This window comes from Ammospiza caudacuta, chromosome 6, assembly GCF_027887145.1.
Source record: "Ammospiza caudacuta isolate bAmmCau1 chromosome 6, bAmmCau1.pri, whole genome shotgun sequence".
NCBI classification, from domain to species: domain Eukaryota; kingdom Metazoa; phylum Chordata; class Aves; order Passeriformes; family Passerellidae; genus Ammospiza; species Ammospiza caudacuta.
This window is the reverse complement of record NC_080598.1, coordinates 30,590,827-30,614,764: the sequence shown is the minus strand read 5'-3', so window position 1 is coordinate 30,614,764 and position 23,938 is coordinate 30,590,827. Positions and strand designations below refer to the sequence as shown.

The window sequence follows — 23,938 nt, the reverse complement described above, 5'->3', positions numbered from 1 at the left end:
GTTTTTTAGGGGTTTAACCTTTGTCTCTACATGAAAGACCTAAAGAGAGGTCCTTCCTGGTAAGTAGAAAGTAACGTACAGGTGGTAGGAGGCCCATGTGGGTGAGCAGGGAGCTCCTAACTGAGCCCAAACAGGAAGTGGAGAAGAGGTGGGAGCAGGGGCAGATGACCCAAACGGAGCATTGAGTTGTTTTCTGATCTTGCAGGAATAGTGTTAAGAAAGCAAAGGCCCCTCTAGAATTGTATCTGACTGGAGATGGAAAAGGCAAGAAGGGAGGCATACTACAATTATGGGAAGGCATTTTACAGTTATATAATGGCAAAAGGAAGACTTGGGAAGAACTTGGGCAGAAGGTGCTCCTCTCCCCCACTCCTGCTGAGTGGGGCAGGGTACCTTGTGACAAAGGACACGGAGAAGGCTGTGGTACTTGTTGCCTTCAGTCTATTGGTGGGACGGGCTTTTAAGAATCCCATATCACTGAGACCAGAGGGAAAATCTGGAACAAGGTAGATCTTGATGGGAGAGGTCAGCTTAGGGAGCTTGCAGACAAACTGGATGTACTTAAGTGTGTGAAGCCTGACAGGTTGCATCCATAAGTGCTAAGGGAGATGAGTGATGTCATTGCAAGGCCACTCTCGATTATCTTTAAATGGTCATGACAGCTGGAAGAGCCTCCTGGAAACTGGAAGAGAGCAAAATTAAGTCCTATCCTCAAGAGGAGCAGTAAAGAAGAGTGGGTAAGCTACAGGTCATTCAGCCTTGCCCCAGTCCCAGGGAAGCTGACATGGAAAATCATGCTGGAAAGCACTTCCAAGTACCTGAAGGACAAGAGGATGATTGGGAGTAACTAGCAAGAATTTATAAAGTGAAAATCATGCTTGACCAACCTCTTTGCCTTCCACAATGGCTTGCTCAATGAGGGGAGAGCAGCTGATATTGTTTACTTGGACTTGTAAAGATTTTCACACCATTTCCCATAACCTCACCATAGACAAGCAGATGAAGTATGGGTTAGATAAGGGGATAGTGAGGTGGACTGAAAACTGCCCAGAGGGTTGTGATCAGCAGGACAGAGTCCAGTTGGGCTCAGTACTGAGGTAGGTCAGTGCTGTTCAGTTAATTTATTATTTGAATGATGAAAAGGAGTGTTCCCTCAGCAAGTTTGCAGATGACACAAAAATTGGAAACAGTGGCTGACAAACTAGGTGACTCTGCAATGATTTAGAGGGACTTCAAAAGGCTGGAGAACTGGATGGAAAGCAATCACATGAAGTTTAACAAGGGAAATAGAAAACCCTCCACCTGGGGAAGAATAGCCTCAGGCATCAGTACCTGCTGGGATCTGACCAGGACTTATCTTAGGCTAAGTACTCAACTTGGAGCTACAATCTAATACGCTAATTTAATTACCCCTGTGTTTTCTTACTTGCAGTTTTTAATATAATCTTCTGGGAATAGGTAAATAAGATTCCTTTATTGACAGTGTCAGCTCTCATAAAGAACTCAGCTTGATGTGTAGCAGTTACTGCTAGATTTTTTTTTTTTAAATACCAAGAAATCTCAATTAAAGTTATATTTAAGGCCACATTCTGGCCTAAAATGTCAGGAGTTTGTGGACTCTGTAGAGAAAAGCGTCTGCCTTCATTGGCAGGAACTAACAGAACTGAGAACTGGGTAAGGAAACAATAAATGTCTTCCTGAATTTTACAACCTGTATTTGTTTCTCTTCTCTTTAAATCATGATATGTTGCAGGAAAGATGATTTTAGCTTGGCATCAAGTGACAGTGGTGGTTAGTACCATGGTAATTGGATTCAATTTGATTTTTCTTGGGTTTAAGTTTTTCATCTAAACTGACTGGAATAATGAATAGACTTCTGTGTTCATGTTAATTTTCTGATTTCAGTATTGTTAGATAGGGGTTACCCACTTTGATCTGGGGTAATGCTGCTGTCAGAATTAAACATTGTACTTCTCGCTGGCTTTGTTATACAAGTCAGCATGAACGTACTTGGAGAATGCCTCAGAGCACAGCTGGATGTTCACTGAGTGCAGCAGCTCTATATTTGATTGAATCAATGGTTTATTTAACCATCCTCAGTAACAAAATGCTAATCACTGATTCAATTCATACTCAAGTGAAGAGGTCCAGCTACTTTGTAGTTATTGGCACACTTACAGCCCTGCCTGGGCCTCACTGATACAGTTTGGTAATGAGATGCATGACAAATTCTACTTCCAGTTGTTCCTATGAGGGAGGAATTAATTCAGCCTTAGACATAACAGCATACCTGTGGGCATCAAGGGGAACATTTGTAAGGACAGAAATGGCAGCATGGAGCAGATAGAGGCCTGATGAAACCCCACGGTGCAGAGGTGCTGCAAGGGGGTGATTATTGTTTGGTGGCAGTGCCTGCCCTGGTGTCTGCAGGCAGCACCCAGCAATAATCACTTCTAAAGCTGTAATCACAGCCACATGGCAGCACTGTGCCTTTTTTACTGCTTTCTATTCATAGTGCTCGTAACAAGGGATTAAAGAGCATGATAAAAATATATACTTGAAAAAAGTAGACTGTTATAAAATGATTTCTTTTTGGAGGACTGTGTTTAGTACATGATGAATCCTGTAGGGGAGGCGTGTATGCATTTCCAGTCACTGCTAAGGTTTTGAAACTATTTTAAGAACAGCAGAACCTGGCTGTTGTCATAGTAGCAATAAACCTTTTAATCCCACTTCCTCTGGAGATGAAGCTGTTGTGTACATAATCTGCTTAAAGATTGTCAAGGCTGTTTATGTGACGGGGAGCTAGGGATACAGTGCTGAGAAGATGCTACTTGTTGCCCTGGAAAATTTAGTACTTTTTGTCTGCTTTGATAGTGTTTGAGATTTGCTGAGAGGTTGATCTTATGACAAGCTGGTAGGAGAACATTCATCTGGGAAGCCAACCTTCATCTATACCAGTGTTTTGGCATTGACAACTTATGGTTAAATGAAACTGTTCCTAGGTAGTTCCTCAGCAAGGGATTGCTGATATCATGCTTCTCCCATAGTTTAAAAGCATCCTCTTTGAGGAAGTCCTTTCATCCTGAATGCTTCCATTCCTTCCAGAAGTCTCTGAGGCTTCTGCATCAATATTGAGTCATATTTTTATGTTGCTGAATAGTGAACACAACACTTCCTTGACTTATTCTTAAATGTACAAGAGGTAGTCAAGGCAAATCTGCAGACAACTGAGAAGTTCTTCAGCTGTGTTTTGGAGATTGGTTTAGCTGGGTAATGAGAGTTTTAAATGTCATGTCAAAATAATCATTATAATAGAATTTGTCATCCTGAACCAAAAATGACGTGAGTGTTTGTTCACATGTATCTAGAACTAAAAGAGGCCTTTCTTCTCACCAGATCAAGTTTCTCAGTAATTACTGACATTTGCACCACTGCCAGTTTATTTGGTGTAGTCTGGTTACAGGACCAGATTGCATAAGGCCTATGTCCTGCAAATAATCAGTGGGCATCTTTTCTTTTATTTGAACCAGTATTTCAGTTCATAGGTACTGAACAATTATAAATAATAGCAACAGTTAGGGAACCTTTACTTGTTTGTTTCCCTGTTTTGGTATTAGTATTTGTTTGTTTTCCTGAAGTCTGCATATTCTGTCAGGATGGACACTCAGTCTTCAGGAAAAAATCATACTGCAGAATAAATGTTTAAGATGTCTAAGAGAGAATGTTTCTAAGATTATTTATTTGCAAATTAAAAAATGTATTTGCCCTTCTATAAAGTTTTGAATATGGCTAAGTTTTTCTGCTCGTTCTCCTCCTTTCCAGCAACGCTTAATTCAACATGACATGGAAAGATGTATTAGGCAAACCATTGACTGTTGTGTTGTCATCAGATCCAATTACTCCTCGGGGTGCGTTGCTCACTGGCTTACTGAGACCATCATTTGAATCCTGTGCATCTGACCTGCCCTTGCAGGCTCTGGAGATGCTGGCAGGCCCCAGTCTGCTCCAAGGGACAGGGAAGATGTTTCCTTCTTCTTCCTCTTTCCTTCTCACAGCGTTGACCTGAGTTTTGTGACATGCGGGAACTGTTTCTTCCTCTTCTTAGATGGTAATCCTAGTAAAGGATTGAAGGGGGCTTTATTTCACTTTATATAAAAGTCAGCTGTCACTACTTGGTATTTTTCTTACCTGGTTGATATCTTGAGGAGAAATCAACCCAGTTTGGGATAATTCTGTTAAAGGTATCAATTTTTATTTTACTGAGCTGTATTATGCTGAATTGTTTTGATCTGGCTGATGTGCAGACAGAAGCAGAATGGAAAAAGGTACCTGTGTATCCATTAACACCTCTCTCGACAGCTACACTATTGAGACGTATTATACCCATTTGTGTCAAGGATTTTGGTCACAATTTTGGTAGGTATCCTTTTGGTGCAGTATTTTAGATCAAAACCTGTAAATCATTTAGTTTTATGTGCAGCTAAATTCAAGTTCTGCCAAATTGCATGAGATATGGCTAATGCTTATAATAGTGGCAAAATTTAAATCTCTTGTTTTAATAGAAGAGCAGATTTTATCAATAGTCTCTAAACTCTGCAGGATGAGATCATCATTACATCAATGTCTTACACAGTGCTGAGTATTTGGACACATGGAACAATGGTGTTTGTCTTCAGTTATTAGAAAGAAATTGAATAGCTGGGGACAAATGTTTCCCACTCTGGTGTGGGAATGGTCAGTGTCTCCAGGTGCTCCTTGGTCTTTAGGGGGTTTTTATGTTGGTTTGGTTTGGTTGTGTTTTTTCAGGTTTTACTATGAATATAAAGATTAATATAAAGATGAAAGCTCTTAGTACTTCATCTTGTAATGATTTTGTATAAAATGCATTTACCGTAGTAGACTTCCTAGACAGAGGGTGCAAATGCTGCACTGGCTGCTAGACATACCATTGGGGATAAATCAGGGATAAGTGAAAAGGCTGCAAGAAAAAAGAGATTGGAGGGCGCACTACAGTTAGTGGCATACTATCTGTCTTTTTAAAAAATCAATTGTTAAAATAATTGCCATTGTTAACTGGGGATAATCTTAAGCTATCTACTAAGAAAATACAGTGCTGTCTCTCACAAGTGTTGTGTGAACATTGCATTGTACTTTTGTGTCTGTGACTGGGAAATTTAGAGGATACAGCAATCTAAGTATTTACCTGAGAAGATCAGGTATGTGAAGATTTATTTTGCAGGGTTTGTACCAAGTGGCTTGGTTTTTTGCTCTGAGCAGTTATTTAAAAGCCATTCTTTCATTTTGAAATTCTAGGATAGTGAATTGTGCCTCTTGTGTTGCTGGGAAATCTTCAAAGTGAGAGTGAGGTAGCTTAATGATTTTTTTCTCAAATGTTCCCAGGGCCCCTGTTAAATACACCAGAAGCTGGAACACTCATGGTCCGCTTTCAGACAGATCCTGAACGAGTATGATTTTTGTGTCTCCTCCTCAGACTCTCAGAGGTATGAACGTGATGGGAAAGCTGCATTTCTGGCTTGTGTGTGCCTCTGAGTGAGAAAGGAGTAGGTGAATCTCTGGCTCAGAGACCTGTGAAGAAGCAAAGTATGTCTCTCATGAGCCATCCTTAGCTTGGCAGCCTCATACTGCCATTTGCTTCTAGTGCTAAAACGAGCATCACTGAGTGTGGTGATGTAGTCGGATCCTGTAGCTCCCACCCATGATGGAAAAGCACAAGAAGTTTCACTTCTACCAGTGTCACTTTCTGCAATTTTCCTGCCATCCACAAGAGCAGGAGTGGGTGTTCCCAGTGGTTGCTCCCCTGTTTTGTTCTTAACTAGCTCTGTGTTTCCTTCTTTCATATATCTCAAACCCATATGCAGAGTGGAAGGTGGAATAGAGAAAGAATATGCACAAAAGAGCTGATAAATTTGTCAATGGTGTCTCTAAATGTAGCATGTACTGTAGTGAGAAGTTTAACACTAATTTTTCCTGATTTAATATGGCTATGAAATAACAAGAGAGGCACTATTTGGCTGAGACCACAGAAATCACTGGTGTTTTCAAAATTACAATTGCAGTCAGGCCCTTAGTAATTACAGAAATATTCTTCCAGCTGAGCTGTCTTTCCTAGAACATGTAGAGGATCTGGACATGATTGCAAAACAGTCCTAGAAATACCTTGCCATGTAGTTTTCAATCCTTCTCCTTAAACCTGGTTCACAGAGTTCACATTTTTTTATATCAGCATCTTCTCTGAACACTTGTCTTAAGTTTCAAATTCTTTCTTGGTCCCTTTATGACAAATGTCCAGAACAAAACATTACATTTTCCCTCCAGCAAGGTGGAGGGAGAATCTGGAGCTACCTCATTCCCTTATAGAGCACTGCTTCTATGTAATACAGTCTAGCAGTGCTTTATTATTTTCCCCTGTTATGTTGTCACTAATTTCTGTCTTAACATGCTATTTCCCCAACACTCCTAAGACTGCTGTTTGCTGTGCGTCCATGTGCACTGAATTCTTGTGGTTTGAATTGTTTTTCTCAGGTATGCTGTTCTGCATTTTTCCCCAGCTGAACTCACTATTGGTGTTTGCTTCTTTCTCCATTTTGTCTGTAACTGTGGAGTCCAGCAGTGACTAAAGGTAAGAAGCTACAGTTCAAGTTAAGTCTTGTTGCAGTAGGTCTAGTGATTTTTGTATCATTCTCCCACTGCAATTTTCATGAGCTTTTAATTCCTACTTCTTGCTTCATCAAATAATATTTTAAATCAAACCAAGCAGTAACCAAATAGTAACAATTCCCATATCTTTGTAGAAACTCCTCTCATGCTACTCCTTGTTTTCATTTTACATTGTTATTTCAGTAGTGTCTCTTACCCCCTTTCTGTTGCCAAGATTCTGTCTGTATCCAAGGCAACTTAAATAATTTTGAGAGTAAGACAGTGAGAGATGATGTATCAATTACTAATATCCAAGTAGACGGCCTCTGTGGCACTCCCTTTGTGCATCATTGTAATTCTGCTTGATTTAAACTGTTTGGGTGCAGTGTGTACAGTTGTGGAGACAGGGAAGATTCCTCACTAATGAAGACCTGCTGTTTTGTAATGCTGCAGCATGTTCCAGCTTATTCCAGTGCCATGTGCATCACGTGGGATCTGGGCTGACAGCCAGTGCAAATGTTTCTTCAAGGACTTTAGGACATATTCTAATTATGTTTAGATTCTCCCACTCTCTTTTCATCTGAAGGATGTCACTCTGCTCATTTCAAAGTGTGGTGCAAAGTGCTCCATCTGCCAGGATGAGAGGGGTCTGCTTGTGCACTTGTGTGAGAGGCAGTAGGATGGCTGGCTTTGTGAGCAACTCTTTAACCTCCAGCTGTGAGAAGTCCCAGGCCTTTGAACACTGTCAGGGCTTGGCCAGCATCCAGCAGTGTTTTCATCCAGTGCTGGAGGAGATGTAAAACTTCCTGGAAGAAAGAGCTTTATTTCTCTGAGCCTAGCAGAGAAAAAGGGGCAATGAGTGGTGAGATGAAGCATCTGAAACTCTCCGTAGCTGAAAAAAGCAACATTTTGTTGAGAAAAGTGAAGAAAAAATGTATTTGGGGGAGCTCTGCGCATGAACACTCTCAATCTGGTATTGAATGTATGTGATGGTACTACAGGATCCTTTTAAGGGGAGCTGGAATTGCAAAACAGCATGTGAGAGTAAAGGCCATTATGCAATACTGTGCACTGGAATGTAACTCTGTGAGGTGAATACAGTGAGCACAGATCCATGCCTATGTGCTGTATGGCAAATGAGAGTCTGCCTTTCTCTGGATGTGTAGAACAGTTTGAAGGCTTCTGAAAAGTTGCAGACTCAGCCTGAAGGAAATGTTCCTGATGTGGGGAGGAAGGAGAGAGACACACTCTCCTGTCCTTAATTTGCAAATTCCTCAAGAGCAAACCTGCATTCTTGTCTCTGCCCTGGTCTGTGCCCCCTGGCCAGACAATCAATGCTAAATAGCATGGGTTCTTTCCTGGGGAGCCACATGTGGTATCACCTCAGACAAATTAATTTCTCAAGGGTGATGTTGTTACATCAGATACTTGGCTAATTAATGATTCTTATTGTCTAGGCAAGTGCATTAATTAACTGGATACATAAGAAAGTCTGGGTCAAACTTCAGAAAGTCGGCCAGACTCACTTAATCCCTTGTGGCTGCTGGGATCACCCTGCTCTGTGATGACCCGAGTAATCAGGGTGTTGAGTCTGGCAGGTCTCAGTCCTGATTCTCACAAGTTTGGTAGTGCTCAGCAGCCATTTGCCACCCTGTTGTGGGTGGCAGGTGTGTACAGGAGTAAATTTTTGTTTGAATTCTGGGGCCAGTGTTACTGATGGAGCTAAAGGGAGGGAAGGGGTACCAGGGTTTAAAATTTCTAGCCTGCATGTTCCTAACGGAACAGAAGCCACCTTCAAGTGGTGCATGGCCCAGTAAATGTGGTTGCCTCTGATAGAGATAACCATTGTGACAGCTTTCAAGGGAAGATGAGACTGTGGCACCATTTGTTGTTGGATAGATCTTCTCCTGGGAAAAAACCCAGGAATTTTATATTTTGTGCCTTCCGTCTTGCTCAAATGTAAGATTAAGAGAGAGGAGGAGAAGCTGAGGTTAGCTCTCTTTGCCTATACATGATTTGTATTGCTGTAAGCTTGCTTACCTCAATATATGTAAGATCAAAGTCAGGCTGTGCTCTTGGGACTGGGTGCACTAGGCATCTGGCTTGAAGAGGTTTCTTTGTACTTTAATGGGTACTGCAAGGGACTCCCAAGAGAATTCTTCAGATGAAAGCTGTTTTTCTGTGGATGGGCTGCACAGTCTCATTATTGCTCTGGCTTTTGCTGCACAGCACATATGTTACTGCAGGGCTGTCAGCCCTTCAGTCGATTTCTACAACGCAATAAAAATAAGTAGATTAACCAAGCAAAGAAGATTAGAGACACTTTGGGGAAGGAAAGGGAAGGGAGGAGGATGAGCAGCAGGGAGTATAAAAAGAGACCACAAGACTGTGATTGCCAGACATCCTGGTGCATGTTGCACAGGGTGGCTTTCTTTGTCCCTTTTGGGTTTGGGTTGGGCCGGCTGAATAGAACTGATCCTGACACCATGTCCAAAGAGAAACTGGAGTCACTGGTCAAGAACATGGAGATCATGCTCTCTGAGGTAGAGCAGCTGAAGATCCACTGCACCAAGCAGACAGAGGAGGTGAACCAGGTGGTACAGGAGCTGCGCCGAGAGAACAGGGAGCTGACAGAGAAGTATGAGCTCATCTGTCAGGACCTGAAGGAGGCCAAGGAGGCCATTGCCCAGCTGCAGGACACAAAGTGTGCCTTTGAGGCAAAGGAGCGGCAAGCACAGAAGCTCAACCGGCAGCTGTGAAATGGCAGGAAGGAGAAGCAAGAGATTTCTTACCCTGATCTAAGAGTAAACTGAAACCTTCAACTGCTGCAACTGGAAATCCCTGGATTGGTAAAAGCAACCCTTTCCCTTTCTCCTCAGACTAAACCTGTGTGCTGGAAAAAAAATCATCTCTGTGGAGGCAAGATCTCAGGCGCAGCTGGAATTCTACCCCAGAAGGCTCCTTTGTTAATGACTAAAGACCTCATTATGCTGGGAGAGAAATCTCATTCCAGAATCCCTTGTCAGAGATCTGAGCCATGGGCATATGGAAACAGCTGCCAGGATCTGGGCACCTTCTCATGCCCTGTAGGGGTTGCACAAGGACAGAGCCTGGGAAAAGAACTGTCACTGCCTTGAGCCACTTGAAAGAGCTGTGCCAGGAGGGTCTGCTGAGATGGAGAGAAGGATCATCGTCTTGACAGCCCCTGTTGCTCTGGTTTTTTGCTGACTTTTCTCTGCTGGGCAGCAAGGCTGTAATGCTGTCCTTAGTAGGGTGTCAGCTTCTTTGCTGCCTGATGCTGGAAGACATCAGCAGGAGCTTATGCCGTGCCTCATGCTTCCAAGTATTTTCTATCAAGGGCATGTTGTTCCAGAGGATCTGTTAATGCAATTACAGTTGGTGTTGTCCTCTTCCAATTCCAAAGTGAAGTATAAGAGAACTGGAAAGGTTTCTGTCTCCATTTCCATTTCAATAGCATTAAATCCTAATGACTCTGTGTTTAGTATGCTAGAGTTAAAACCTCTGCTGAATATAACACTTTTTTAACCAAAGGGCTATGTTTTGGCACTGGATTTATTTTTCTTTAGTGGAAGTAATGTATATAAATGGACTGGGAATTACAAGGGATAAATGTATGTGGGCGTGGGGGTGAGAATTGCTTGTCAGAGGTTTTGCTTTCAACTTTTCTCTCTGCTCCTGTATCTCCTAAGCAGCATTTGTGGCAGGCAGTGCCAAGCCCAGCAAAAAGCAGGTGACTTTATACTCCACAGTGAATAGCATGAAGTCTCTGGGGGGAGTGTGGAAAGAGTGATTAGAGAAAAAGCCTGAATGTTTAAATGGAGAATAGCTGGAATAGTTCCAGGAGGATCTTTCTTCATGTTGGCTGTGATGTAGCCAGCTTCTTTCTTTCATCCAAAGCTTTGCTGTATTGTTATCTCTGCCTGGCAAGCTCCCTATTCCCAGCAAGGGCTGATGCTTGTGAGAAGCTGTTTCAATTGCCGAGGGCCTCACGGTGTGTGTGGCACCAGGAGCCCAGGTGCACTCTGTGGGGGGAAGGGAGGGAAGGGAAACCTGCCTGCTTTGGTTTCCCTAAAGGTTTGGGCAGGGCAGAATAGTTCAGCAAGACTTTCTCTTAGGACTCAGTCCAACCGTGGTGAAAATAACTGTAGTTTTGTCAATCATTACAAAATACTGAGATCAGGCCTAGAATTATCTGGTGGTTGTTCCTTCTTTGCCCTCCTCTCTGCCACATCAGTCTGTGCCCAGTCCAAAGCCTTTGGAAATTCAGATTTTGACTGAGCCCTGGGCAAGACCTTCTGACTAAAGGGCTGATGTTTGTGTGGCATCCATGGGGAACGGGTTTTTCTGGTTTTGTTTCTTGTGATAACATGTTTTGTTAAATATGCGTGATATAGACTTTCATTTTTTTGCTATTTTGGGTGGAGCAGATTGGATTATCCAGAAAACATTTGGGAGTTTGGAGACTGTCCTTTATGTTTTGAAATGTTATCTGAATACAAATAGCCAGCTTTGACCCTTTGCTCCTTGCTCACCAGTGATAGCTTGGGGAGCACAAGAAATCAACATTAATCACTATATTTGTTTGTATAAGAACTAGAAATGTTTTCCCTTGAAATCAGTTCTCTAGCTCAAATCTGCTTACCACCTGTGATTTCTTCAACTTTTTATATATCATTAAAATGTAAAACAAAAATAAAAGGAAAACAAACAGCTGAGAGAGTGTCTGTTCTGGATAAGGCATTGCCTCATTTAATGCACGTATATGTTACTTTTTGAGTGTGGGTGTTTATGCTTGCTGAATATAATTATTCCTGTTTAAATCCTGTCCATCAAGGAATGGACAAACAGAGAACCTCCAGATCTCTCTGTGTTCACAGGTTAATCTCTCTAAATGAGATTCTCTGTGTGGCTGCCAAGTTTGCCCTACGCAATATTTAAATCCATGATACAGAAAAAGAAAATGGGATCACAATGTCCTTATGATCAGTTTCTTAATAATTAGCAGGATTCAAAGTGTCTGCTTATAAGGAAAGCTGTTAGAATGATTTCCTGTAAGTAACCTAAGATTTGGGTTGGGACAACAGAAAAACTAGATGTGCTATTCAATGCTAGAAAAAATTAACGCGACTTCTGTTCCAATAGACTCAGTTGTGTCCTGGTTTTGCTTTACATGACTTAAAATCAGGATTCGTAGGGCTGGTTTAAAAACAATGTTCATTCCATTACGTGTAGTTCCTCTGTTTTTTTACAGGCAAATCTTTGTGAATCCAAGTATAGTCTTAGCAATGGAATAGTGCCTCCACTTGTATCCTGAGGTGCAGTGTACTGGAGTGCCTTTTACAACAAAGTTTGCACAGAATTAGTCACAGCACTTTGAAGTTGTTTTTTGCTATTTGAACACTGACATTATCATTACATGCTGCTGCTTTTCTTCTTTAAACGGCCTAAGGATGAAGAGCTGAAGCTTGGTGTATGCCTATCAGCTTGTTTAGAAAGCTGGCCTGAATAAAAGTCTCGCCTGATTTGGTTGAGAATCAAAATAAATATGAAGTGACAGGCTTGCCATTTCACTCTTCCTGGAAATGGATGAAGAGAGGTATCTAATTCTTTGAATACAAAGAGTAAATTTATTTGAAGGCTCTCTTGGAGAGCACAGCACAGGAATTGGCTCAGCTGTCAAGAAGGCACTAAGAGAAGAGAATCCTGCCAGACCAAGTGCCTGTGAGTTGCTGTTCCTGGAGCAGATTATAGCAAAATACTGATGACTGCATTGGTTTCCACGGTTCTGAGCCACATTATGTGAAAGTGTCCAAGAAGGGAGACTAGGTAGGAATGAAGATGATACCTCTTTGTTCTCTTTCACTGCTGACTTCAGTGGCTGCATGCTGGAAAAACACAATAAAATCAGCTCTGCTTGTAGCTGTATCTATACAAAAGTTGTACAGGTCAGCTCCTCTGCAGCAATCCTCAGCACATGAAAGAGTCCATGTGTGGCCAGGCCTCTACAGCAGAGATAAACAAGTGCAAGAGATACTGCAAGAGGATAGCAGGCTTTGGTGCAGTTAACTTGTACAGCAGAGCCCATCGGTGTGTAATACAATTTCCAGCCTTCCTCTAAGGACTTTGTAATGTCTCCTGAACATGGAATTGAGCTGCTTTTCCTGAAAGGTTGACAGGATTCGTTCTGTATACTGAGAAGCTGTCATTCAGAGGGCTAAATGACATGCCTAGCTCTCAAAGTTAAGAGTCTGTGGAAGAATTCAGTTACTGGTGCACTATTCAAGTTTGGAAAAAGCTCAGTTCAGGTTAAATCTAAACTTACTTTATTGTCATTTCTTTAAAAATCATAAGTTAAAAAATCAGTATGTCAAAAGTTATTGTTTTCAGAGTAAGCTGAAGCCTACAATTTTCAGACCCTTGTGCAGCTGATGGAAAGAGAGACATACCATAATGTCCCCAGTAGCAGTGGATTTGATTTGACTTTCCAGAGGCCCTTATTTCTTTACCTTCTCCTTCAGCCATCAACACACTCGCCTAGGATGTAAGATTACTGTTCAGTATTATCCTGTGCTTGGAAATACTTCAGCATATCCTCTGGGTAAAATGCAAGTAGTAGGCTAAATGTAATGGCTGTCCATTTCCCTTGATTAGGCCATTGCTCTTATCTAGGAAACTGAAAGCAAAGCAAGATACACATCCCATTTTTTTATCAATGTGACCCAGCATAATCACAACACCCCAGATCCTTGCTCTTTGGCTAAATGGCAAAGTGAGCAAACAATAACACCAGTTTGTAATGTGACTATGCCATGGTTTCCTGATCACAGCCGCTCCTGGGAGGTTCAAATTCTGAAACCAAACTGAACACAGATTCTTCTTTTCCTTGCATGAATGCCCAAGCTTCTCTTCAGGAGGCTTTGTGAGCCTTGCCTGAATTTTTTGGTTGCTGTTCAGCAGGAGAGGACAGGAGGTAGAAGAGTTAGGTGTTAAGGACCCCCTGAGGAAGAAGCAGGGCGCTTTGGTTTTATTTCTCAGTAACTAATTTCTCTGAAGTCAAGTCTGTTTTGCCCATGACAGCAACCAGTGAGTAATCTTCCTGTATTTATCATGTTTGACAAGTTTTTCCACCAGTTTTTCTCTCTCTGTTGTGTTGAGGATGAGGAGTGATAGGGCACCATGGTGGGCATCTGGTGACCAGCTAAGTGCTATAGTGCTGTAAGTGTTAGCCATAACTAGTTAGACTGGAACCCTGTCCCGTAAACATGCAGACCTTTAGACAGTCTTTGGACACAGCCTCTAGCCATAAGGAATCCTGGTAGTTTATTCCCATGAAAAGTATAACAAAAGAGAAAGCAGAAGCCTTACTGCTGACCTCTGGCCAGGTAACTGTTGAAATCCCAATGCTCCTTGGAGGCTGCTCCTTGCCAAAAGCACTGCAGTGATCAGGCTAGAAGGGATATTGTGCTCAGCAGTATCCATTCACGGTGCATTCATCTCAACTGTTTCTTCTTGACCTCATCTGGGACACCCAGATGCCCAGCTAGCCACTGGATAGACCTGGTGGCAAGAGGCAAATGCCTGTGGTCCTTCTGTGTTCAGTCCACAGTGCCCCAGCAGTGTCTTACCAAGATATGACAATGGTCTTGAATCAGTGGATTATCTTGTTTTCACTAAAAGATAAGTGGTGAAAATAATTTCAACACAAGGATCATGTCCTTTCTCCCAGAGGAAAGGTACATATGCAAAACTTTCTGTGAAACTACAGGGCAAAGGTTTACTTCATATTTGCATTGCCTTTTTCTAGGTAAGCAGTGGCCTCAATCCTACTCTAACAGCTCAAATCCTACACTAACAGCTTCTGATTTTGTCACATCACAGCTGGAACCAGGAAGCATGAGCAGATTATTCTTTCCTTTTTTTTTAATAAAATAAATTTAAATGATCTTTCATGTTGCTTATTTGTGGTAAAAGTCTGCTAAGTTGTTTTTTTTTTTTTATTTCAGCATCTCAGGAGCTCATCTATTAAGTCTCTATGGGGTTAAAATTAATCCAGATGTGTTTACACAGTATCTGCTTTAATGCAGTAGGCGCAGCTGTTTTTTGGATGTATTCTGGCTAGATTCCAACGTGAGCAGTCATATTTTCCCTGTCTCTGTACTTCCTTGTAGCTTATCAACTAAGAACACAAGAACTACAAGAACATTATTAAACTTGGTGTTTAAAAAAGAAACATTAATTGAGGGTCCCACTGCTATGAGAGGCATTTTAATGATCGGGTATTTATAAATTCATCTGAAGTTGGGGGGGAAGCAGGGGGTGGTGGTTTGCCTTCTAGTTTTTGAATCATTTGGATTGGATTTCCAGCTTTTTCTTACCAATGGGCTAAAAGCTTTAAACTGATCTGAAAGTTTGGTTTATTCATAGAAAGCCAAGGCTTCAGGTGTTGGTTTGACCAAATATCATGAAGGGTTAGGATGTAAGGCGACACCTAGCAGCACAGTATTAGCCAGTGGCTAATTGAGAGTACAGGTGGAAAAAGTGCTCACGTGCTCATGTGACCACTCTCTGATGCTAAAGGAGGGATCACAACTTGGCCCAAAGCCCAAATGTATTTTTCTTAAAAGAAAATTTGAATCTAACGAGGCAGGACAATCATTTCTCTGTTGTCAATTAGGCATTAACATGTCCAATTTTTGTTTCTCCTGGCAAGGATAACATAGGTAGCCATACACCTGCACCACCATTAGATGTTCTTCTGGGGTGTATTGTTTTTCTCATTATCTTGTGGTTCCCCTGCTGCTTGGTGGAGGTGTTGCCATTTTGTGTTGGGTTTCCTGTTAGGGCTTATCCTTGTTTATTGTGGCAGAGTTAGCTTTGACAGGAAAGTACAGGATTGCTTTTGCTTGTGGAAAAGATTTGACTTTTATTTGAACTCTGTCCCCTGTGGGATGAGTAATGGTAGGATTTGAGCACTGTGTACCTTTCATGGCTAGCTGCTAGACAGGGATTGAGCAGCAGGGAGAAGAGAGCCGTGTCCCTGGAATAAAATTGCTTGTGTGTCTCATGCATTTATGAGTCTGCTAGAAACTTCCATTTGGAGCTGTGCACATCTAGGCTTGTCAACAGTTGGCAAAGATATTGTCCCTTTTGACTATCTAAAGTAGCAGCATGGCCAAGAGGACAGTAGTGATACCAGTTCTGGAGATTTCATTGCACATCTTGATGTCTTCCATGGATGATTCAACATGAGGAGTCAACTGAAAGTAGAAGTTTCATCTTTCCTTTGGAAAGCAAGTTTGTCTCTCTTATAGTTACAAATGAACTACTGATGAAAAAGGACTCTAAAACTGGAAGGCAAAACATAAAATACCAACCCAAACTTAAAACTTTAAAGCTGTTCTCATAATCTAGGAAATCTCAGTCATAATATTAAATAGGGTTGAAATGCTGATAGCTGTTATAATAGCTGGACCAGAATCTATTTTTCTATCTGTGGTCCCTGTATTTCATTATTTATTTGTTTTATACTAAGCAGAGGACAAAATCAATGGGGGGGCAAATTCATCTGTTTGCAAAATAAAACAACAGCAACACATAAGTTGTTATGCAATGTTTTCTTTAGTATCCACATGATTAAAACCACAAGTTTTTCCTTGTAATGCGTCCAGCTAGATTCCTTTTCCTTTACAGTTTTTATGTTGTTAATTTGTTCCTTCACGGGAGTTTTCAGGAGGTTTCTGAATTGCATGGCTTTTGTTAGAGAAAAAAATAGAGAAATCTGTGCTGTCATTGTCTTTGATTAAATTCAGGTCTGTATCCAAATTACTGCTATTTTCAGCTTTTAAGGGTCTGCTTAACTTTGCCCAGACCCAAATCTGGCTGTGAATTGTATTTAAGTTCAAAGTTTCTTTTATCAAAAACTTATTTGTGAACTGTGATTCAGGCTGTAGTTTTAAAGTAAATGTGAAGTTAAATATTTTTTTCAGAGTTAAGAACTTACTGAAAATGAATACTGAATGGATCTGTAGATAGCTGTCGCTCTTTTGATATGACATGATGCCTACAACTAAAATAAAACTAGTTACAAAGGGCTCCACCCCTGCAACAACTTTAGGCACAGATTGGAGCTCATGTGTGTGCTCACACACAGACTACAGGAGCTACAGAAACAATTCCATGGCAGGCGTGCCTGTGTGCATGCTTACGGCGCTGGCTCCCCAAAGCAAAAGTGAAAACTCTTGAGAAGAAACTGAGAGGCTGAAGGGGTTAAATGAAATACAACTCTGCTTTTCCTGTGCAGTAAGGATCAGTAACCAAACAGAAGCAGAGGAGAAGAGCACTGGAGTGCCACTGTTTCAACAAGAACAATTGGAAAGTGGGTTCTGGAGCTTGAGTGCAGAGTGTCTCCAACTTTTGTGCTCACCTGTCACAGGCACATGCAGAAGGTAGGAGCTGACTTTGTGTTCTGGGCTGCCTCCTGATCCCTCTACCTGGATATCTATTCTCTATTAGTCATTTCAGTGCTGTTCGTGTGCTTTAAACTATTTTTCATTTCCCATCATTTTTCCTTTCAGTTAAAAGAGTACAGGGTAGAGGAGAGACCAGAGTCCTTATGACTGCAGAATTTTATTTCTTAGAAGGAAGGGAAGAAGATGCTCCATGAGTTTGGTGAACACGCGTACCTTCGGCACGCAGTTAATCCCGGTGGGACTTGCAGCGCAGTTCCTGCCGTTGCGGCTGGGGGGAGCAGGAGGTGCCCGGGCGGTGCCGGTGTGCCAGGATGTGCCAGGATGTGCCAGTATGTGGCAGGATGTGCCAGCATGTGGCAGGATGAGGATGCGAGCCCGCCGGGGCACACACACGCTCCCTTAGCACGGGCTGCGAGGCAAAGGCAGCGGGGCTATTGACGGCAGAAACGGAGCTCTGGCACGCAGGATCAAAGCCTGCCTGGGTGCTACGGCTCCTGCAGCCCCGGCTGTCAGCCTGCAGAGCTCCGCTCCTGCTCGGGGCCAGCAGGTGCTGAGGGCAGGCCGCGGCCCCGCGTCACCCCGCGCTGCCTCAGCGGCGTGAGGGGAGCCGGGAGGGAGACCCGGCCGGGCCATGCCGCCGGAGACACCAGACCTGTCTGTGAAAGGGAACCGAGTCTCATCCCTGAGGGAGCCTGAGGTGTGAGGCAGGCCAAGGTGGCAGCTCCAGGGATGCAGGGACCTGTCCTGGCACGGAGGTAATGGTCTGGAAGCGATGTGGGAGAGCAGTAGGTTTGCCTGGTGCGCTGGGTACTCCTTGTGCACGGGTGGTCAGGTGGAAGTAGTGGAGCAGGTGTTTTGAAACTGAGTTTCAAAGCTTTGAGGAAGGAAATGTTAGCTTTGAATGGAGTCCCTACGACTACTAGGAATGGCTAGTATTAGTACAGGAGCTTAGGGAGATGGTGTGCTTCTTTAGGTCTCCCTGTAGAGACCTTAAAATGAGTTTGTAAACACCTTTGTTTATTACTTTGGAAAGTATCTACACAAACACGTTTACCCTTTCTACTTATGAGGCCTTTCAACTGCTCCATTGTAAACTGGCCTGCAGCTTACATCTTTTTATCCTGGCTTCCCAGAGATGTGCTACACACTTTAATGCCAGAGCATTCCCAGTCTCTGCAGTCATGAAAAGCCATTCTTTCCCAGGTGCTGTGGGAGGATGGGCCAACATGCTACACAGCCATGTGTGTATTGGGCAGCCTCACTCTGGGCTTCCAGGACAGATGCTCTACCCTCACAGGGAGCAAAGGGAGGTGTTTGTGATGGGGAACAAGGGTGGATAAGGCCAACAAGTGTCTTTGATATGGCACTAATTTAAACCAATATTCACTCATGTAAGTGAATTAATTGATTGGTAAAATGAAAAAATAAATTTAAAACAGAGCAAATTTTCTGTCTCTGGAAACTTTGTGCTTTTTTTCTGTCCAGTGTGAGATAACTGAAACTTGTATTTTGGGTCTATTTTTAGGTTCTTATACAGTGTGAAGTGTCCTGACACCTTAGAGGTGTTTGGTTTTGAAATATTTTTCTCCATGAGTTTAAGTGCTTGATGGCAGCCCAGAAATGCTGGGCTTGGGATCGTTTATTTGTAGCATTTGCCTATTCCAAATCTGGTTGCTAGTAAACAATCCATTCTGAGTGTAGTATTTGATAGAAGATATGTGATGAGTGATTTGAGGTGATTTTCAAGCAAGGATGTAGAGCTTTGTTTGCTGGTCTCTGTATGTATTTATGTTTAAAAGAATATTAGGCAAAAAACAAAATTGTCTCAATTTTAAGGGAAAGTAGTCATCACTGTGTAAAGAACTTAGGGAATGGATGATCTCAAATGTTGCTGTTCAGTAAGTGCAGTAACTTCTGATGCAGATCCTTTGGCTTTGGGATGGGCTCTCTCAGATCCAGCTGCTTACCAGCTTGGTAAAGCAGAGAGCAGGTAGATCTCACCTAATCTAGCTGCTTCAGGGATTAATTGCTTCTCAAATTAGGCACCAAAATTCTTTTGGATCTAGGTGAATGGCCATGTCCAGACTTGCTAAAAGGATTGAGAAAACTGGAAATCAGTTATGTTGTTGCAACTGGTTTTCTTGGTAGCACCTTTTGAGTCAAAGGTGCAAAGTTTAGTCTTTTTGTTCTGTTGAATAGGAAACCCAAAAAGGGGGAAAAAAAAAAGAAACTACCCCGATCTTGATTGTGGACTCTTTCTTCTGAATAGAGAGTAAACAAGGAAAAATACTGTTCTGTGCCTCAGGACATTAGAGCTTAGGCTACCAGAAGGCTTTCTGTTTGTTCAGTGGGGACCTTAAACGTTAATAAGAGATTCACCATTTTGCTCATTTGTGTATGTACCTGGTGACTTATAATTCGCAGCAAACAAACAGCTTTTTTTTTTTTTGTAAGAGGATGGGAGCTCTGTTTTGTAGGATTACAGCACCTAGAAAACACAGGATGCAATTACAGCAGTCCTCACAATTAGCATTACAAGCTCATCATCAGCTGAATGAAGGAGAAGTGTTTTCCCAGTGGCATATTGATGCTCAGTGAGCACCAGAGGAAATCGGTGGGTTTGCTCTTAGGTCTGTGGGAAGGATGATGCAGGAGTGCTGTGAGCCCTGCAGTGTACCTGGCACAGCTGCTGAGCCCAGACAGTGACAGATGATTGCTTGGATTCAGAACAGTCATTTGCAGTTATGCCCACTGTATGATGGACTTGTCAAAAGGACTTATTTCTCTCAGAATGATGCTCTGCTGGATACAGCTTCACAGGATCATTTTTCAGCACTCCTGGATCTGAACTGTGATTTGTTGTGGTCCAGTCTTGTCGTGGACAATGAATAATAAGGGTTGCTAGGTATTTGGGAAGGAACTTTAATATAAAAGTACTTGAGTGGGTGTCTACTCATATGCATAGACTATGATCAAATTGTTTATGCTTTCTCACACAGTAACAAGCTCACCTTCCTGACAGATGGTGATGCAGATGTGATGTATAGAAAACAAGTGCCATCCACAGATTGTTTATTTCTCTGCCTAGCCCTTAAAGCAGTAATTGGAGGCTCTGGTTTGGGCATCTGTGGAAGAAACCAGCTTCAGAGCAGGGAACCAATTTATTTTTAGATCACACCGTTGTCATTTTGCTGTGATCACACCGTCGAGCATGTGCTTCCTTTGAGAGCTCTCCAGGCACTGCAGTGTGATCACACCCTCCTAAGATCATTTTTTATGAAGTTAATTTTTAGTGACAGATGAAAGATGCTAGGACCAGTATTCTCAGAGACAGCAGCCCCAATTCCACTAGCACATATATTCTCCCTCCTAAATTTGTTAATCTAAAGTTCTGGTTTAGGTTGTGATTTTGTTCCATTTTTGTTTCTTTTAGTTCACCCCATGTTACTCATCTTTCTCTTGCACAGTAAGGTAAGCAAGCCCACAGATTTCTCTGGGGGAATTTCTGCCTCATACCACTGAAGGTGTGTCTGCATCACAGTTTGTAGGAGCAATTCCTTAGGGAAGAGATGTACCTGTACAAGTGTGGTGTGTTTGACATGTTTACATATATACATATATATAACTGAGTTAGCTTTAAATGAAAAATACTATCTTGGCTTCCAGAAACAATGTAGAGGCAGCAGCAATCAAAACCCACATGAGATTCAGGGTAAATAGTCTTGTGTTTCCCTGTCTATTATTAGTCCCCCAGCAAATTTATTTAAAGGTTTTACAGGTGTTCTCTGTGCATATATACTACAAGCATACTGTTGAATGTAGTGCTAACATCCTCTCAGTGAACAGAGATGTGAATCTTGCAAAGAGAGGCAGAGAAAAATTTACATGGTTTTAAAATCTCCTCTTGAAATAATACTCGACTTTTATTTTTAACCCATTGCACAGCACAGAAATTACTGCATTTATATTTAGGATGGAATAAACTTAAATAAATTTGAAGCAATCTTCTAGCATGAAAATCCTTTCCTAAGGAATTCTCAGCATTTTGAATTGTAAGAGATTAGTGTCAGCTGGCTAACATGCTCAGGTGGGAGTTGGGAAGTGAAGTCCTTCCAACTGTAAATGAAGAACAGGTTTGAGACCACCTGTGGAAACTGAATAGGCACAAGTCTGTGGGGCCTGATGAGATGCAGGCCAGGGTCCTGAGGGAACTGACTGATCTGGTTGTCAAGCCATGAAAAGTCATGGCAGTCAGGCAAACTCCCCAGTGACTATACAAAGGGAAACATTTTTCCTATTTTTAAAAAGAGGAAAAAGGAAGGACCAGGGAACTAAACCCTAGTGAGCCTCCCCTCTTTGCCTGGTGCACAGAGGAGAGGTTGTGGAGCAGATCCTCCTGGACACAGTGTGGAAACTTGCAAGACAAGGAGGTAATGCAAGATAGGCCAGCATGGCTTCACTAAAGAGCAAATCCTGCCTGCCCACCCTGGTGCCCTTCTGTGGTGGAGTGACTGCAGTGGTTGACAAGGGAAGACTGACTGATGTCAGCTACATAGAATTCTGTAAGGCTTTTGATGTGGTTCCATGTGAAGAACTTGTCAGTTCTCCTGGATGAAAAGCTGGACATGAACTGCCAGGATGTGCTCACAGCCCAGAAAACCAACCACATCCTGGGCTGCATCCAGAGCAGCATGGCCAGCAGGGGAAGGGAGGGGATTCTCCTCTTCTGCCCTTGTGAGAACCCACCTGGAATAATGTGTCCAGGTCTGGGCACCATAAGAAAGGCACGGAGCTGCTGGAGTGGGTCCATAGGAGGCCACAAGATGCTCAGAGGGCTGGAGCACCTCTTCTGTGAGGAATGGCTGAGGGAGCTGGTGTTCTTCAGCCTGGAGAAGAGAAGGTTCTAGAGAGACCTTATTGCTGCCTTCTGGTATTGAAAGGGGACTGAAAAAAAAGATGGTGAGTCACTTTTTACGTCGGTGGGTAGTGATAGCACAAGGGGTAATGGTTTAAACTAAAAGTGGGCAGATTTAGACTAGATATTAGGAGGAAAATCTTTATTCATAAAGCGGTAAGGCACTAAACAGGTTGGCCAGGAAAACTGGGAATGCCCCATCCTTGGAAGTGTTCAAGGCCAGGTCAGATTGGGCTTTGAACAACCTGCTGTAGTGGAGATGTCCCTGGCCATGGCAGGGGGGTTGAACTAAATGATCTTTAAGGTTCCTTCCAACCCAGTCCATTCTATTATTTATAAACAGCACCAATGCACAGTGTCAGGTGATATTTCAGGTCAGGCTTAATAACTCATAGAAATGAAGCTTAAGCTGTGACAGGACAGTAGTAAATGTAAAAGATTGTTAGCCATTCCTCTTCAATTATGCTAGTGTTTGGTGTATTATATCCTTGTAATGTATTTTCCATAGGCAGTGTGTGGCTTCTTTTAGCAGTGTCTAAATCAGTCTGTATGCTTGTCATTATCCCTACATGCTCCCAGATTTAATTAACAGCTAAGCACAGTGAGACTACCAAAATAGAAGTCAGAATCCTATCTTTACTCCTTATAATAAATCTCTTGCTGCAAACCTAATTGTGGGAGGCTAGTTGCATAAAATTGAATCTGAGCTGATATTAATAGGTAGACAGAAAATTGCCCTCATGAAATACTGTATTAGCTCCTGCAAAGGGCTGGCATAGTGATTACATTTGCTTGGAAGATGGTGCTTCACTGGCCCAAGCCTGAGATACATCATTGTGGATTTTGGAGAGCCAGAAAGAGGCAGGTCTGCATCTTCCACACCCACTGATAGGGTATGGTGTGAGGCCTCACTCAAATCTCTGTGTGTTGATCTTGCTCTTGAGCCTAATGATTTTTCAGCTACTATTTTGTGTGATTTCAGTATTCAGACGTTGCTGTGGCTTCCCCAGGTGTTGCTGAACTTTCTTTTGCTGTACAAGTCCTCTGTAAAAAAATATTGTCAGTCTTTGTCAGCCACATGAAGTGATGGCCTGGTGCAGATTCATGTTAGGAATCAGCCTGAAGGCTGAGTTGAAACCATTGATAGAGCAGGCTCAAGGATGCTTCTGTGTTACTACTACTCAGTTCTCCAGCCAGCTGGTGCTCTGCTGCTGTGCTTGTTAGTAAGTTTTTCAAATTTTTTTTATTAACAAGGTGAATTTTAAAGATGTTTTAGCTGAAAGTTTGTCTTCCATAATATGCATGGCTGAAAGTATATACCAGTGGGATTACTTTCTTGATGAGGATTCTTCAACTTCTAATGTGTATTTAGAATGAATTATTAAATCTAGTCACCAATGATAAAGACACCACCGTAAACTTATGCTCAGACAACTTGTGTTTTCTTTGTTTTTTCTCCTTTCCCATTAAGCCTTTTCAGACAGACCTGTGTTTGCATTCATTTATAAACATTTATCCTTTGCTTTGTATACAAGCAGCTCTTCATGGATGTGATTCATGGCATGGTCAAGACAAAGGAAGTCCATCATCCTTCTGTTTTAATGGGCACATAGACATTATTTGGCTTATCTGCCCCAACCCAAAGGACATAAGACACATGATTTTCTTTGAAAATTTGTCCAAAAAAGGGATGATTTACTGTGTTTGGGGAAGAAAACAGGCATATTAAGAAGTATCTTGAATGTGATACCATCTACCTAAAGTGGTGATTTGTTTCCTGGTTCCTCTAGGCTGTGTGATGTGGTCCTTGTGCTCTCCTCACTCAGCTCACATCCTAAGCAAAGGAACTTTTTTCCCTATCCTTGATCCCTGT

The 23,938-nt window shown here is 42.3% G+C and overlaps 1 protein-coding gene across 1 annotated transcript in view; it reads left to right on the top strand.

Annotated features, from left to right (window-relative positions):
- Positions 1–16,945: 16,945 nt before the first annotated feature.
- The window catches only part of PAPLN (papilin, proteoglycan like sulfated glycoprotein), a 53,609-nt gene continuing 46,616 nt past the window's right edge, over positions 16,946–23,938 (top strand). Inside the window, exon 1 of the mRNA XM_058807306.1 lies at positions 16,946–17,126. Within this exon, the coding sequence (XP_058663289.1) occupies positions 17,118–17,126 (9 nt within the window). The 5' untranslated portion in view covers positions 16,946–17,117. The remainder of the gene's footprint in view (positions 17,127–23,938) is intronic.